A 17,401-nucleotide genomic window follows, 5' to 3' on the forward strand; every position below is an offset into this window, starting at 1 on the left:
TGTACATATTACCACAATTACCTCAACTAACTGGTGCTCCCGCACATTGACTCTGTACCGATGCCCCCTGTATATAGCCTCGCTATTGTTATTTTATTGCTGCTCTTTAATTATTTGTTACTTTTATTTCTTATTTTTACTTAACACGTATTTTTCTTAAAACTGCATTGTTGGTTAAGGGCTTGTAAGTAAGCATTTCACTGTAAGGTCTACACCTGTTGTATTAGGTGCAATGGACAAATAACATTTGATTTGACCAATAAGCATGACCTCAAATGTATTTCCATTGACTGGTATTTCCTTCAATGGGATTTTTTTTTGTCTCGGTCATTTTGGCCTGCAACAGTTTTAATGATCTGCTTTTCCTTATTTGTATTTTTTTTTTGCTTTTGCAATTGCTGGCTAACATAAACCCTCCCACTGGGCAAACCCTGGTTGAAAAGATATGTCTCAGACTGATTTGTAATAGACTGGTATAGGCCCAATTAAAAAAGTAAACATTGGCTGTTGATTACATCGCATTTTTTCACATGGTGGGGTCCTGAATTTTTTAAATAAAAAGTTTGGAAACCCCCAGAGTAGAGGATGCATTAGTACCATTGTTTCACCACAGAGTCTAGTTTGTAACTTCAGTAATATGCAAAATGACTGACATATGAAACGTCATCTTGAGTTGTCATGTAATGATGTGGCATCTCCACATGAAACAGTTTTTCTAGGTAGAGGCAGTGAAAGACCACGAATACAAATAAGGAAAGGCTTTGTTATGACAGATAAATAGAGTAACCTTTGACCTTGTTCTCATCCATCATAATCAAGACCAGGGTGTATTCATTACATCTTGCAACGGAACCCGTCTACGTTTAAGAACCAAAAGGAAGCAAACAGAGCAAACAGAACGAAACTGTGAGGGACCTACCTGAATTTGTCCAACTGTTTCTGTTAAAAATGGTTTTGCAATTGCATCAAACAAAATATTTTGCAACAGAATTGGCGTAATGAATACACCCCAGGGTTTATGGAGGTATACAGTGAACCTTATTTATAAGTGTCCCAGATACATACTTTTCTATAGGTAGGTTCTGAATGTTACATCATTGATGATAAGAAGTGAGGTCCAGGTAACAATAAATATAATGTACATTGTCATTATTTATTTATGATCAATGAACGTTTACTTTGGACAACATAATCAAGCATATACAAGCAAATGTATGCCTGTTTAATTCTCCACTCATGCATGTACGTCTACCAGTTATTGCAGACATAAGAAGCCTCTCTAAAATGTTAGAATGACAGGGAGGGTACCAATGCTGTAGAAATCACATGACCCGCATTTCAGCTTGCATGTAGTTGGTATTAAAATGTTTCCAGGACCACCTTCTGTCCACTGCGTACATAGTGGCAATATTGCGAGAAAATACACGTCCCTCGGCTCTTTTGTAACTAGCGTTATATTTTTGACATCGGGGCTCGGTCACGTTCCCGTAGAACTTAGCATTTAGTGGCCGTAGCTAGCTGTACCTTGCAGCTGTTATTATTGCTCCGATCCAAAAGTGACAGAGGCAGAGAACGAAAGTGCGAGGGGGACTGCGAATTAGCTGGGTTAGCTAGCTAACTAGGAGGGCTGAAGCCAAGTAAGGCCTGTGACCGAGAGGATCGTGTTCCCTTCCGACAGAAACACGGCGAAATCATGGCCAACATCGCGGTTCAAAGGATAAAACGGGAATTTAAAGAGGTTCTCAAAAGCGAGGAGGTGGGTTATTTATTTTCTTCAATCGACCGTGAATGCAACGCCAGGTAGCTAGCAACGTTAGCAGAGTTTGTGTCAAACACGATTGCCTGTTGTTGGAAAGTAGTGTTTTGTTAGCTAACAGCTAGATAGCGGTACCAGCTGTTAACAAAAGCGAAGGACAAGGCGCTAGCTGGCTTGCAAGCGAAGGCCAACGAAGGAAAATGTGACTGGCTTTTTGCTAACTACGTTATCGTTAGTTATGGCTGCTAGCCTACAGGAAACCCCCTGCCTGGATGCCAGCTACTACTATACAGATAGCGAAAGTAGCAACCTAGTTAGGCCAGGGGTAGTGAAATAAGCCAAGCAAATACGCTCACCCTGGCTTGATATGATTAAAGAGGTGAAGACGTTAGCTATCTGGTTATTTAGCCAACGAGCTAACTAAAAAGTATATTTGCCCCCACACCGCTAACGATATGTTACCACCAATGATTGTTATATACATAATTGGTTACTACCAGAGTGCAACTTCTGCCGCAGAGGGTTCGAAAGCTAACGTTAGTGTGACATTTTCTACCTGTCCTGTTGCAGGCTAGGTTCAAGATAAATCATCATCAAATATTAGAAATGCATCAAAACACAATTTTAACTGGAAACTAATATTAAGGTTTTAGGGGACAAAATGTAACTTTGGTTCAGGTGTAATACTTTGCATTCCATGTTTTAGATGCTTCTCCCAGAAACACAGAACACTTTATTTCATGAGGATAGGATTTACCATACATGTAGCTGAGCTATCTTATTTTCAAGTTATTGAAAAAGGTCTCGGACAGGTCCATGTTAATCCCTAGTCGATAAAGGCATCAAATCACCTGTCTGGATTGTTAAATTCAACATGTTTTGTCCAATATCTGAAGATAGGGTGGTCATATTGTTATGACGTCTTTTCAGTTCAAATGCTATATTATGTAAATGTGGCAGTACGGAATACATCATTACAATTTAGTTTTATGCGAAACAGAGTTTGTAACAATTTGAACCAATTTATGATATTAGAATACCACTTTTTATACGACTTTATGCAAATGAGATACTTAATACACCCCCCCACGTTGTCTCAGTGAACGGCGTAAGGCACTCCCCACACAGCTATCACTAGTCATAGAAATCGGGGTGGCGAAACGTGAGTTTGGATCACTCTCTCACAACCCATACATCAAAATGTAGATACGAAGCTCTACTTTGTAACCTGCTGTTTTTTCCCCCCATGTCTCTGAAAACATCTGAATGATAGATGAAAAAAAAAGTTTTACCTTAAACTGAACAAAAATATTGATGCAACATTCAACAGAGGCGTTGGAGGCGGCTTATGGTAGAGAAATGAACATCCAATTCTTTGGCAACAGCTCTGGTGGACATTCCTGCAGTCAGCATGCTCCCTACAAAACTTGAGACATCTGTGGCATTGTGTTGTGTGGCAAAACTGCACAATTTAGAATTTCCTTTTGTCACCAGCACAAAGTGCACCTGTATAATGATCATGCTGTTTAATCATGTTCTTGATATGCCAAACCTGTTAGGTGGCTGGATTATCTTGGCAAAGGAGAAATGCTCACTAACAGGGGTGTAAACAAATTGTGCACAATTTGAGAGAAAAAAGCTTTTTGTGTGTATGGAAAATCTCTGGGATATTTTATTTCAGCTCACGAAACATGGGACCAACACTTTACATGTTGCGTGTATATTTTGTTCAGTGTAGTTCAGTCAAGACGTCCATTGACCGTGAAACACCCTCGGGACTTTCCCATTGCTCTTGGCAATACAATGTCACATCGATCTTCCTCTAGGTTGAGGAATACCCATCGCAATTATAAACAACGATTTGTGGGGTTTCACTAAAAGGGTTGGCCCACAGATTTGAATGTCCTTGGCACAGTATTGGGATTTTTACTGCCACATTGTTTTCAAATCATTTATGTATTTTGACGACCACATAATTTACATTTTGGGTGCGTTCGTAAATTCGCACTGGCTTACTACTCTGATTTCAGAGCGCACTCGTCTGAGTGTGCCAGAGCGCAGAATAGCTGATGAATTTACAAACGTTTAACAGCCGTTGAATATGGCCGGTGTCAGAAAATGTCACCGAAAAAGCTCAATTAAATTGTTGCCAGCAGCACAGTTACATTCACCAATGCTCTGGATAACATAAAAACAGCATAATCAGCTCCGCTAGGGTGAGTAAAATGGTCAGTGAGGTGTTCTCTTGTTTATGTCTGGAAGTAGCTAGCGAACATTAGCCGGTTAGCTTGGATGCTTGACTACCGTTGTGAGGTCAGAACGCTCGGATCAACCCTACTCCTCAGCCAGAGCATCCAGTGTGCGCTCTGAACACCCCGAGAACGAACGATAACCTGACAACGCACTGAATTTACAAACGCCCAGCGCGCACTCTGGCACTCCAGATTGAATTTACAAATGCACCTTTGGTGAAAACAGATTTGTTTATTGCAGTATTTTGTAGAATTCTTGCATGGAGTCCATTATTTGTTGGGTCACCTAACACCCAACTAATATCAACATTTATATTTAGTTTTGCAGAAATGATTTGCCTTCTATAAGTTAAGAAATATTGCCTAGTGTCTTGTCGTTCTCTTATCAAAAACCCACATCTTAAAGATATTTTCTAGTTTCTCTCCCTCATGAGGATAATGAAACTTAACAAGTGAAGGTATACCTACCAATTAGTTTGTTTTTACTGATACAAATGTGATTTATGAAGTAATTCAAATGCATTATTCTGTTACCAAATCGGTAACAGAATGACAAAAGAAAATCTGTAATCGAATGACTGCTACAGAATCGGAGACAATGGAAGTTCATAGTCACAAACCAAAGGAGGTTTGTGGCTCCTTAATTGGGTAGAATGGACTTGTGGTAAAGGCTAGAGGGGAATGAGTGGAATGGTATCAAATGCAAACATATGGTTTCCATGTGTTTGATGCCATTCCCATTTGCTCTGTTCCAGCCATTATTATGAGCCATCCTACCCTCGGCAGCCTCCACTGCCGCAAACCCAGTAGTGTAGTGCTGTCTTATTTAGGTGATGGAGCGCAATTTTTGTTCGACGTCCTTTCCTTTTTGTACCGACAGATGTAACCTATTGAATAGCCTATCATTTAAAGAATATGCATAAAATGCGTCCTCCAATTGCAAACTGCCTATGCCCACACACAGTTTGTCTCAAATGTTTTCTATTTTTAATACCCTCCAATGCCAAGTTAGGCATAGGCTACCTAATTTCAAAATAGGCCGTCACTGTCAATCGCGAATGATATTTCTTCACGTTTTACTGGTGAAACGTCAACTGCATCTGCGTGCCAATCCATTTGATCTCTCTGTTGCATGGGAATATGCATTTAGATGTTCTTGAATTACTGTTTCGTGAGCGAATTAGAGCAGATGCGTTTTCTTGCATTTTGTTTCAGCCGAAGCACGTGTCCCACCTAGTGGCACGCTCGGGTTGAGTTTTGGCGCACACAAGAAAAATGGACTATGCTGCTTCAGCTGACCATCGTAAAATCGCATTAGAAATTAGGTGTTTTTGGTGTAACAGTAACGTTCTAGGCCTGATATGCTATTATAGTTGGTTCTGTTACGTAAAATGCTAATTAATCATTGATCTTGCGAGACATTGATTAAGCTTTTGTCATAACTTTACTAAACGAGCACCGTGGTGAGAAGTGATGATCTATCTGTAATAATAAGTGATGAGTAGGACTATTAGGCGGCGTGTTTATTTGAAGCGGTTGGTGCTGCAAGGACGGCACCAGTGAAAGAGTGTGACCCGGCTCTACTTATTTTACCCGGCTCTAAGGATGTCACTCACTGACACCACCCCTGGTTAGAGGGGAATAACGCAGCCCAAGAGTTAACACCCACACTGGAACTTTATTTAAACATACTGAGGAAGATGAACATGGGATGTACACTACGTGACCAAAAGTATGTGGACACCTGCTCGGCAAACATCTCATTCCAAAATCATGGGCATTAATATGGAGTTGGTCCCCCCCCTTTGCTGCTATAACAGCTTCCACTCTTCTGGGAAGGCTTTCCACTAGATGTTGGAACATTGCTGCGGGGACTTGCTTTCATTCAGCCACGAGTGAGGTCGGGCACTGATGTTGGGCGATTAGGCCTTGCTCGTAGGCAGCATTCCAATTCATCCCAAAGGAGTTGTGGGCTGTAGATCAGGGCTGTGTGAAGGCCAGTCAAGTTCTTCCACACCGATCTCGACAAACCATTTCTGTATGGACCTCGCTTTGTGCACGGGGGCATTGTCATGCTGAAACAGGAAAGGGCCTTCCCCAAACTGTTGCCACAAAGCTGGAAGCACAGAATCATCTAGAATGTAATTTAATGCTGTACGGTTAAGATTTCCCTTTCCTGGAACTAAGGGGTCTACCCCGAACCATGAAAAACAGCCCAGACCATTATTCCTCCTCCACCAAACTTTACAGTTGCCACTATGCATTCGAGCATGTAGCGTTCATCTAGCATCCGCCAATCCCAGATTTGTCCGTCAGACTGCCAAATGGTGAAGCGTGATTCATCACTCCAGAGAATGCATTTCCGCTGCTCCAGAGTTCAATGGCTGCGAGCTTTACACCACTCCAGCCGAGACTTGGTATTGCGCACGGTGATCTTTGGCTTGTGTGTGGCTGCTCGGCCATAGAAACCCAACGAACAGTTGTTGTGCTGACGTTGTTTCCAGAGGCAGTTTGGAACTCTGTAGTGAGTGTTGCAACCGAGGACAGACAATTTGAAACGCGCTTCAGCACTCGGCGGTTCCGTTCTGTGAGCTTGTGTGGCCTACCACTTCGCGGCTGAGCCGTTGTTGCTCCTAGACGTTTCCACTTCACAATAACAGAACTTACAGTTGACCGGGGCAGCTTAAGCAGGGAAGACATTTGATGAACTGACTTGTTGGAAAGGTGGCATCCTATGACGGTGCCACATTGAAAGACACTGAGCTCTTTCATAAGCGAGGCCTCACAGAGGCGGGTCAGGATGTCCCCTGTGTCCATGGCCCGAGAGGTGAGCAGACTCAGCGGCTCCCCAACCGAGGCAGGTCAGGCCCCAGCAGCGGAGAGCAGGCGCGGCAGTGGTTCCTCGGGCTGTGCCCCAGTGCACGAACCAGAAGTGTACCCAGGGCAAGCTCCAGAGAAGGTCCCAGCGGTAGACCCAGAGTCCAGGCCAACACTGGTGAGTCCAAGGCAGATGGTGGATCAGCTCAGACCCCAGGAGCAGGAATAGGTAGTGCCCCTGGGACAGGACACTGGGGGGGTGAAGTCTGGGTGGTCGGCCCCGATGAGGTCTGTTGTTGTGTCCCCCACAGTCACGTCGGGTGTTGAGTCCAGCAGGACCAGGACTGGAGCTGGGTCAGGTGGTGCATGCTGGGGACCCAGGGCTGTGGCTGGGTCAGGTAAAGCTGTACTATCAGTAGCTGGTGACACCAGTGTGGCTGTGTACCCCCCCCCCATGGGCACAGGTCATGGCTAGACTGGTCATCAGAGGTAGCAGCAGACCGGTCCGGTGCTACTGTCCCTACTGCAGGGACAGGGTGTCAGATGGGCAGACAGGCTCGCCGTGTAGCTTTGACTGGTGATGATCTGGTGGCGGTGAGGAATAGGGTCCAGCCAGCGACATAGGCTCACTACCGTGTGGCGATGCTGCTGGAATCACATAGGAGAGGGTTCCCCCAGACTCCACAGCAGTGGAGGGGGAATCGGGGGGGAATCGGGAATGACATCTGTTGTGGGCTCAGTCTCTGTAGCAGGCAACTCCTGAGGACCGGCGGGGGCCGAGAACATGACGTGTCCCTGCCCGGTCTCAGTCGCAGCCGTGCCCGACAACGGTGCCAGGACCGGAGAAGCAATATAGTCACACCCGATGGTCACAGTCACACCTGGCAACGGTGCCGGGGCCGAAGAGACAAATTCCTGCTGCTGTCCTTCATATGACTATCCGATGTTCTCTACTGCAACCTGTTGGAGAGGGCTCCCCTGACAGGATGAACCCTGGGATCTGGTCTTCTGTTGCATAATATTCTGATCAATACGGGCGAAACTGTACTCCCTATGACGTATGCAGCGATGTCCACTGCACTGCAACTCCCTGGTACTCTCAATGTAGAAGAATAAGTCACACGCTGGGTTGTTGGGGACGTGGCCCCACTTGGTGCTGAGTAGTATCCCAGAGGTGGAGGAGAAGGGGCCTTAGGGTCCATGCTGCACCACATGGTAGAAGTTCACTGGATACCCCAGAGTCATACTCCACTTGTGGTGTTGAAGGATAGCTCTGCCATTCGGCTTGTTCAGGAACAAACAACGATTTGCAGTATAGCCTTATAGGCCTATGACTACATGCTATAGCCTAATGTAAACACAAATACATATAGCTGAATAATTGCACTGTTTTCTAGGAGAGCTTTAGTTGCGAGTAGGCGTTTCATTGTATGGTGTGGCTTACACTACGCTGGAACATAAATAAACGTCGATTTGATTAGCTAGAACACCTTACAGTTTACCCTATTACAGAATAAAATCATGTATTTGCATATATTAAGCATGCTATCACATCTATTGACCATTACAACGTGAAATTGCAGGAAATTCATTTTTAAAACAGCCAATTGATTGTTTCAAGCTGTTGGTGTGGCGTATTCATGGGTCTTAATAAACTATAACCTAAATGCATTTATTTGACATTTCCAGTCGCCCACCCTGACATGCCAAGCTAGAACGGATCCTGCCTCTCTACCAATAGCCAATATAGTGTAAATATTCCAAGCAGGGTTACAGCAACTTCCAGAGACGGTTAGGCTGCTTGGGCTTTGCGGTGTCTGGTTTGGGTGTCCTCGTAACCGAGTGGTCACACACAGTTCTGGGTTCCACAGCTTAATAGTGTTGCACGGTATACTGAAACTTGGGTACTTTTTTTGATACTATGACATAAAAAAAACAAAAAACATTTCGGTTCAAAAAATTTTCTTTTTTACTTTCGGTACTTCTGTCAAATGTGTCTCGCGGATCAAGCCTGTCTATCAGCGCAGCCGACCCCTTATTATAGCGCACCGCGCCTGGTCCACTTACTCACTGCTATCCTGCACTGGGAGTCTGGGATACATCATGTTAGCTCCCCACTCATGCTGCACAGAAGTTAACACACTTGAATAATGCGACACGGCATGTAGAAATGTTCATAACTGTTTGCAAATGAATGTCCCTACAGGCTAGAACACTTTACGATGCAAGAAGATACCGGTAGCTTTTGGCCCTTTTTGGATATCGTATCAGAATCTATAGCACAAGTCACTACTTTCAAACGTCTCATAATGTTGCTTGTTATCAAGGTATCTGTCATACTCGAGTGCAAGGAGACCGATCATGTGGAAAGTATTAGTTCTCGCTTTTCCGTGAGAATGTCTGTGTTGGGATGAGGTACCCTCTGACGGATACCCCTCCTTTCCTTACACCCTGGCCCTTGCTCTGTGACAGAACTAACTGACCTCTCTTCTCTCTGACAGACGAGTAAAAACCAGATCAAAGTGGACCTGGTGGATGAGAACTTCACAGAGCTGAAGGGGGAGATTGCAGGGCCACCTGATACACCGTATGAAGGTGAGAGGCCCAGGGGAGTTTACTGTCGTCTATTCAGACAGACCTAACTGCTTTACCTGGGACAGACTCGCCTGGGTTTACTTGAGGTCTGAGGCAGACTACCTAACTCACACTACCTAACTTACCACAATAGGATTCAAAGCACTTTTACCTCAAGTGAGCGTGGTTCATGTCATGCAAAAGGATACCGAATTTTTATTTTTATTTTTTTTTATTTTTTATTTTTTTGTTGCTGTGATTAATTATTTTCCCCAAAAATGTTTTCAGGTGGTAGATATCAACTAGAAATAAAAATTCCAGAAACATATCCCTTCAACCCACCAAAGGTAGGTGTGTGTGTGTGTGTGTGTGTGTATATCAAACATATTCTGATGTTTGTCATTCAGTTGTGGATTTTGTCAACATTGACCTGTGCCAGGGTGAAGTCCTTGCTAATTTATTTGCTTGTTTTTGTGCTTCCCGTGGCCCCCCAGGTACGATTTATCACGAAGATCTGGCATCCCAACATCAGCTCAGTCACAGGTGCAATATGTCTGGACATCCTCAAAGACCAGTGGTGAGTCACTATGTCAATAAAAAAAATATATATATAATTATTATTTTTTTTTTTTTTCATTGTCATGTCTCGGTTAAGGCTGATCCCAGGTCTTACTACTCTGTGTACCCTCTGTGTGTCTGACAGGGCAGCAGCTATGACGCTGAGGACAGTGCTGCTGTCACTACAGGCCTTACTGGCAGCTGCAGAACCAGACGACCCACAGGACGCTGTGGTGGCCAATCAAGTGAGAGGAACACTGTGTGCATGTGTGGGAGAGAGAGAGCATGCAGAAGTATGCCTGGAATGTCTTTGTAGATTTTGTAATGTGTTTAAAAAAAAAAATTTTTTAGACTTGCTCTGTCTCCTCACTGCTTTATTCTACAATGGGTTGGTCAAAACAAGCATTGTGATTGGTTGAGACGCGTTCTAAGCCAGCCGTACTAAAAAAACCTGTTTAGCACGGGTAAGCCTATGACGCAAAGATGGGCATCTTGTTTTCTGTTCTATCTGAGAAATCCCTGCTCATCCGCTGTCCCATCAGCCCAGCCAGCCAATTCATTAAGTTGATCTCCACTGTAAAACCCATCGAGACATTATTTGCTTCTAGCTTAACATTTGGTTTGCAACAAGTGGGGTTTGTGCCAATGTTGCTGTCTCTCTCGACATTTGCAACATTGTTTTGATATTGAAATTCGATCTCCACTGTCCTATTGAGAATTAGTGTCAGGACGAGACCGACATCTTTTCTCAGCCGGTCAAAATCATGAATCAGCATTAATCCTCAAACACTGATTTCTCACAGTGCATTCTGAAAGTATTCAGACCCCTTGACTTTTTCCACATTTTGTTACGCTTCAGCCTTATTATAAAATGTATTAAATAGTTTTTCACCTCAATCTACACACACTACCCCATAATGACAAAGAAAAAAGATTTTTAGATTTTTTTGCAAATGAATAAAATAATGAAATATCACATTTTATATAAGTATTCAGACCCTTTACATAGTACTTTGTTGAAGCACCTTTGTCAGCGATTACAGCCTTGAGTCTTCTTGGCAATGACGCTACGAGCTTGGCACACCTGTATTTGGGGGGTTTCTCCAATTCTTCTCTGCAGATCCTCTCAAGCTCTGTCAGGTTGGATGGGGAGCGGTGCTGCACAGCTATTTTCAGGTCTCTCCAGAGATGTTCAAGTCCGGGCTCTGGCTGGGCCACTGGAGGACATTCAGAGACCTGGCCCGGAACCCCTCCTCCATTGTCTTGGCTCTGTGCTTTTGGTCATTGTCCTGTTGGAAGGTGAACCTTCGCCCCAGTCTGAGGTCTTGAGCACTCTGTCGCAGATTTTTATCAAGGATGCTTTGCTCCGTTCATCTTTCCCTCGGTCCTGACTCTCCCAGTCCTTGCCGCTGAAAAGCATCCTCACAGCATGATGCTGCCACCAACATGCTTCACTGTAGGGATGGGGCCAAGTTTCCTCCAGATGTGACGCTTGGCATTCAGGCCAAGGAGTTGAGTCTTGGTTTCATCAGATCACAGAATCTTGTTTTTCATGGTCAGAGTCCTTTAGGTGCTTTTTGGCAAACTCCAAGTGGGCTGTCATGTGGCTTTTACAGAGGGGTAGCATCCGTCTGGTCACTCTACCATAAAGGCCTGATTGATGGAGTGTGATTGTGGAGGCCAGGTAAATATGGTCAAATAGCCCTTACACAGCCTGGAGGTGTGTTTTGGGTTATTGTCCTGTTGAAAAACAAATGATAGTCCCACTAAGCTCAAACCAGATGGGATGGTGTATTGCTGTAGAATGCTGTGGTAGCCATGCTGGTTAAGTGTGTCTTGAATTCTAAATAAATCAGTGTCAGTTCTTGACATTTTCCAGATTGACTGACCTTCGTGTCTTAAAGTAATGATGAACTGTCATTTCTCTTTGCTTATTTGAGCTGTTCTTGCCAGTATATGAACTTGGTATTTTACCAAATAGGGCTATCTTCTGTATACCACCCCTACCTTGTTACAACACAACTGATTGGCTCAAACACATTAAGAAGGAAAGAAATTCCACAAATTATCTTTTAACAAGGCACACCTGTTAATTGAAATGCATTCCAGGTGACTTCCTCATTAAGCTGGTTAAGAGAATGCCAAGAGTGTGCAAAGCTGTCATCAAGGCAAAGGGTGGCTACTTTGAATAATGTCAAATATAACATGTATTTTGATGTAACACTTTTTTGGTTACTACATGATTCCATATGTGTTATTTCATAGTTTAGATGTCTTCACTATTATTCTACAATGTAGGAAATAGTAAAAATAAAGAAAAAGCCTTGAATGAGTAGGTGTTTGGAAACTTATTTTTAATACTTTTGCAAAAATGTCAAAACTTGTTTTTGCTTTGTCATTATGGGGCATTGTGTGTAGATTGAGGACATTTAAAAAATAAATGTCATCAGTTTTAGAATAAGGCTGTAACTTAACAAAATGTGGAAAAAGTCGTCAGGTCTCAATACTTTCCGAATGCACTGTATACAGAGAAATGTCAATAGAAAAACAGGTCCAATAAAATGAAATGCAGCTACTTTGCTGTTTTTCTAGCTCCATGGTTTGACGTGACTGTGTTAACCGTAGTTGGCTAGCTAGCAAGCAAGGGATAAGAGCGTTGCCGGCCAGCATGGCAACGGAACATTTAGAACCAATGACTGGGATATTGAACAGAGTTCACGACTGGGTCGCGTATCTGGCAGCTTAACCGCTAGAATGAACATTTCAGCTGGCTTGGCTAGCAACCATAGATGCGTGGGGACTAGCCTATATTTTTGTTGAGGGATGATATACTAGCTGATGAATAGGTTGATAACCCGTTGTAGAAAAGTAATTGTACACTCGGTTGTACACTTTTTTTTTTTTTTTTGCACAAAAGAAGTGCTAACCAAGTAGTTTTATTATGCTCTTTCGTGTACAATTGCTTTACTAAATTGTAGCGTAGTGAGGTTTTGTATACTGCCAACTCAGTGTTGTGTGTTCTCACCCTTTTAGTATAAGCAGAACCCAGAGATGTTCAAACAGACGGCCAGACTCTGGTCTCACGTGTACGCCGGCGCCCCCTCCTCCAGCCCAGAGTACACCCGCAAAATAGACAAACTCTGTGCCATGGGCTTCGACAAAGTGAGTGGGCCCCCCGTGACTAGCTCTAATGCTGTCTCAGCAGTCGATACCTTCATAACTCATTTACATTTTATTATGGTTCACCAATGGATCTGTTTTGTTTGAATACTTTAGCATAGTTATGACTGTGTTATAAACTTCCTTCTCTACTGTTTGTCCCGTCTCCACAGAATGCAGTAATAGTGGCGTTGTCGTCGAAATCCTGGGACGTGGAAACTGCGACAGAGCTACTGCTCAGTAACTGAGTCTCAACGGCCCCCTGGTCCTAAACCACCCATCACACCACCTCACCCGGCCCCGTCTGACTCCTCTATACACACCCTCTCCTTCAGTCTCCCTCCATCTGAAGCCCTCCTCTGACCCCTCACCTCCACACCTGTTGGATACCCCCTCTCAACCTCTTGGCACTTCTCCCCTTAGTCATAATCACCATCATCTCTGCTCTGTACCACGCTCCAGCTTTCCTGCCATCTTCACATTGGCACTATACCCTTCCATTTCACATACCTCAATCAAATGACTTGAACCAAATTCCCTTCCTCTGTGCGCATGCTGGACCCCGTTCACACTCTGGCTTTGTCCAAACACTCTTCACTGGCATCCTATTTAACTATACAATCCTTTTACATCAGCTATGACCTTGAAGAAAGTGAGGAAGCACTGTTAGATTGTTTGAACAGAGCCATTTTCTTAATCTCCTCCATCTCCACCCTTTTGGCACTTGCTAGGAAACATTACAGATTTCTCCTTGCAGTAGCCACATCCGTATCATGCCCATCTTGTCACCTGTCTTAAGAGTTTTAACTTCCCAGACTCCCCTCCCCAGGAAAATCCATCAGCAGGTAGCCCCACCCCCCCTCATGATTCATAATCATCACTCTTTCCTCCTCCCACTTTTCTTTTATTTGGTTCTGGCCTCCTACATGAAGACATTTGGATTCCCATTTTTAAAAAGAAAGAAAACAAAAAGCGGAAAACGCTCACCTCATTGTTCACCGATAACACTACTCAAGCAAATTGAGACTGGAAGTTAAAAAAAATGTAAAGGTTTGAAAAATATGGCATCCACTGAATTATGCCAACAGAGGGAAAAAAACTGTCAAGAATTCATCTGTAAATAAAGCTATTAAAGTCTGTGTAAATTAATCCAAAATGTGTGGAATGTGTTATGTGCTTTTAAGAAGAGCTTAATATTGTATCATTATTTTTATGATTTTGTGTGTTTGCATTTGCGTGTGCGATTTAGTAGTCTTCCGTGTGTGTGTGTGTGTGTGTGTGTGTGTGTGTGTGTGTGTGTGTGTGTAAAAAATCTAGGGTGAGAAGCAAAATGTATGATGCTGGGGAAACAAAGTCCAGTGGGAATTATATACCTGGGAAAAGTAGAACGTTCATATTCATTACAATAGAATTGTGTGGGTGTGCAGGTAACCATGCTGCATACATATGCATATTTATTTAGATGAGTGTATTTGTATGCACTGCACCGTCAGTGGCGCCAAAGGAATTCATAAATGGGTTCAACCTGTCGGTAAAGATGATTAAAAACCAACATGCTGCTGGATCAGCGCAGGAGCAAGATTGACGTATCGTACAATGGGCTCTCAGTTGCGAAAAAGCCGCAGAGCAGATAGTCTGCGTAGTCAGGCGAGAGTTATTAGTCAGAACACAACCAGATGGCAGGGTAGGTAGCATGTGTCTGAGCCAGCCTCGCCAACAAGTCCATCTTCTATCACAGGAGTGGGCCTGGCAGCGCTCTCTTATAGCCATATTGCAGCCTGCGTGCCTGCACTGGGAAGAATGCCCCTACAAGCTTGTGTGAATCAGTCTGTGTACCTGGGTGTAGTCTATACTGTGTGTAAGTAGGCCTACGCTCTTAGAAAAAAGGTGCTAAGGGTTCTTTGGTTTGTCCCCGTAGGGTACCCTTTTTGGTGCTAGGTAGAACACTTAGGAAAGGGTTCTACCTAGAACCCTCTATGAAGGGTTCTTCCTAGAACACTAAATGGTTCTACCAGCATTTTTAAACACTTTTATTATACTTTTTTTTTTTTACAGTACATTACATATATAATACGGCTTTTCTTTCAGGGCCTACATTACTTAAACTAACACAGTGGTCAGAAATTCCTGGTTTACAGGCCACATTAGGCCTTCAAGTCACGTTATGCTGGCTTGCAAAGTGATGTGTAATTCTTGGAATCCAGCCAGAGTGAGGATATCCAACAAAAGCGGAGGTGCATAAAGATGCCTCCATGCACTTACCACAAATGCCTTCTTTACCAGATTTGCCGTATTGTACATTGCTCTCTGTTACTCTTTTGTATCTTCATTAGCACAGTATACACAATCCCAATTTAAGCTCCAAGACACAGGCAATTTGAAAAAACTAAAAAGTAGATTTTGCTGATTTATTGAGGCATTGGACCATGTCGCGGGCCATAGTTTAAAAACTCCATGGATAGTGGTAAAACCATGCCGTCATATATGGATTCCCATATCTTTATGCAACTTCGCCATTTTAACTTTTAATCACCTACATTCAGAATGACTGCCTGGGAGGGAGGATTGTTTATTGAGACTACCTAAATGATGTAAACTGGAATAACCATCTGACCCAGTAATGGGTGCAGTTACAAGCAGATTGGATTAGTTTAGATAAATGGATGCTACTTATCTTTGTGTAGCATGAGATCAATCAATCAGACAATGTGCATGCAAAAACAGATATTGAAACAAACAATTCTGAAAATCACCCTGCAATGTACAACTGACTAGGTATCCCCCTTTCCCTTCCCTTTCCCAATAGAGCATGCATATATGATAATGGTTGGGTGTGGTTTTGAGTGTTACTCTACACAGAATAAAAATGACACAATCACACAACTCTGGTTATTAACGCCACCACAGAGTGTTAATTTAACTATTTACTAGTTAATTAAACTCCTGAATCAACACTATAAATGTTACACTGAAAAATCCACACTAGTTAACCCTGGCCAATTTGCTGTGTACCATACGATACACTGCTGGTTCACTCAGACTCCCTTCTATTCTTCTACTCTCTGCTCAATGAAAATCCCAGAAAAGAGTCATTTGAAAGTTTATATCTTTGCCATGATTTATTTCTATGTCAATACTGTACAAAAGCTCTGACCAAGTCCTTGAGGCTGATACGTAAAGCTTATTAAAGAGCAGTGATACTATCAAGAGCAGTGTGCGGGTTTCTTGTTTTTTCTAATCTTATTCAACTGTTACTATGCACCTCCAACAAAGATAGCGCAGATGTGCGATTGCCTTTTTGAATTTTGAAGTACTGTACATGTAAAATGATTAAAACCTCTTAAATGTAACTACGTGTAATATTAAATGTACCAGTCAAAAGTTTGGTCACAACTACTCATTCAAGGGTTTTTCTTTATTTTTACTATCTTCTACATTCTAGAGTAATAGTGAAGACATCAAAACTATAATATATCACATATGGAATCATGTAGTAACCCAAAAAGTGTTAAGCAAATCAAAATATATTTGATATTTTGCCTTGATGATGGCTTTGCACACTCTTGGGATTCACACTCTTGGAAAAATCTGAATTCCCCAAGTGAAAATGGCCTTCACTTCAGCAGTGATGACTTCATGAATTTGAGCAGCATACCACCATGCATCCCACTGCTGGCTTGCCTCTGAAGCTAAGGAGGGTTGGTCCTGGATGGGAGACCAGATGCTGCTGGAAGTGGTGTTGGAGGGTCAGTAGGAGGCAATGCCCCAGGGCTGTGATTAGGGACATTACCCTGCGTAGGGTGCTGTCTTTCAGATGGGACGTTAAACGGGTGTCCTGACACTCTGTGGTCACTGAAGAGCCAATCGCACTTATCGTAAGAGTTAACCAGTGTCCTGGCTAAATTCCCAATCTGGCCCTCATACCATCATGGCCACCTAATCATCCCCAACTTCCAATTGGCTCATTCATTGCACTTTCCTCTCCCATATAATTATTCCCCAGCTCGTTGCTGTAAATGAAAACGTGTTCTCAATCAATTTACCTGGTAAAATAAGGGTTAAATAATAATCCTGTAATTTTCGATAAATTCACAAAAATAGTAATGGCCTCTAAACCTTTGAACGGTCTACTGGACCATATTCCAACTAAGGTACTGAAAGAGCTACTTCCTGTGCTTGGCCCTCCTATGTTGAACGTCATAAACGTCTCCCTATCCTATGGATGTGTCCCAAACTCACTAAAAGTGGCAGTAAAAAAGCCAAACCTCGACCTGGAAATCTTTTA

At 43.0% G+C, this 17,401-nt stretch overlaps 1 protein-coding gene across 1 annotated transcript; it reads left to right on the forward strand.

Annotated features, from left to right (window-relative positions):
- The first annotated feature begins 1,325 nt into the window (after positions 1–1,325).
- ube2ka (ubiquitin-conjugating enzyme E2Ka (UBC1 homolog, yeast)) lies at positions 1,326–14,265 on the forward strand. Its single transcript, XM_014199805.2, has 7 exons — positions 1,326–1,756; positions 9,327–9,420; positions 9,688–9,746; positions 9,894–9,976; positions 10,103–10,202; positions 12,991–13,119; positions 13,290–14,265. The coding sequence occupies exons 1-7, from the start codon at positions 1,694–1,696 to the stop codon at positions 13,362–13,364; spliced, it is 603 nt and encodes a 200-aa protein (XP_014055280.1). The 5' UTR covers positions 1,326–1,693; the 3' UTR covers positions 13,365–14,265.
- The last annotated feature ends 3,136 nt before the right edge of the window (positions 14,266–17,401 follow it).

Source organism: Salmo salar, chromosome ssa05, assembly GCF_905237065.1.
Source record: "Salmo salar chromosome ssa05, Ssal_v3.1, whole genome shotgun sequence".
In the NCBI taxonomy this organism is placed as follows: Eukaryota; Metazoa; Chordata; class Actinopteri; order Salmoniformes; family Salmonidae; genus Salmo; species Salmo salar.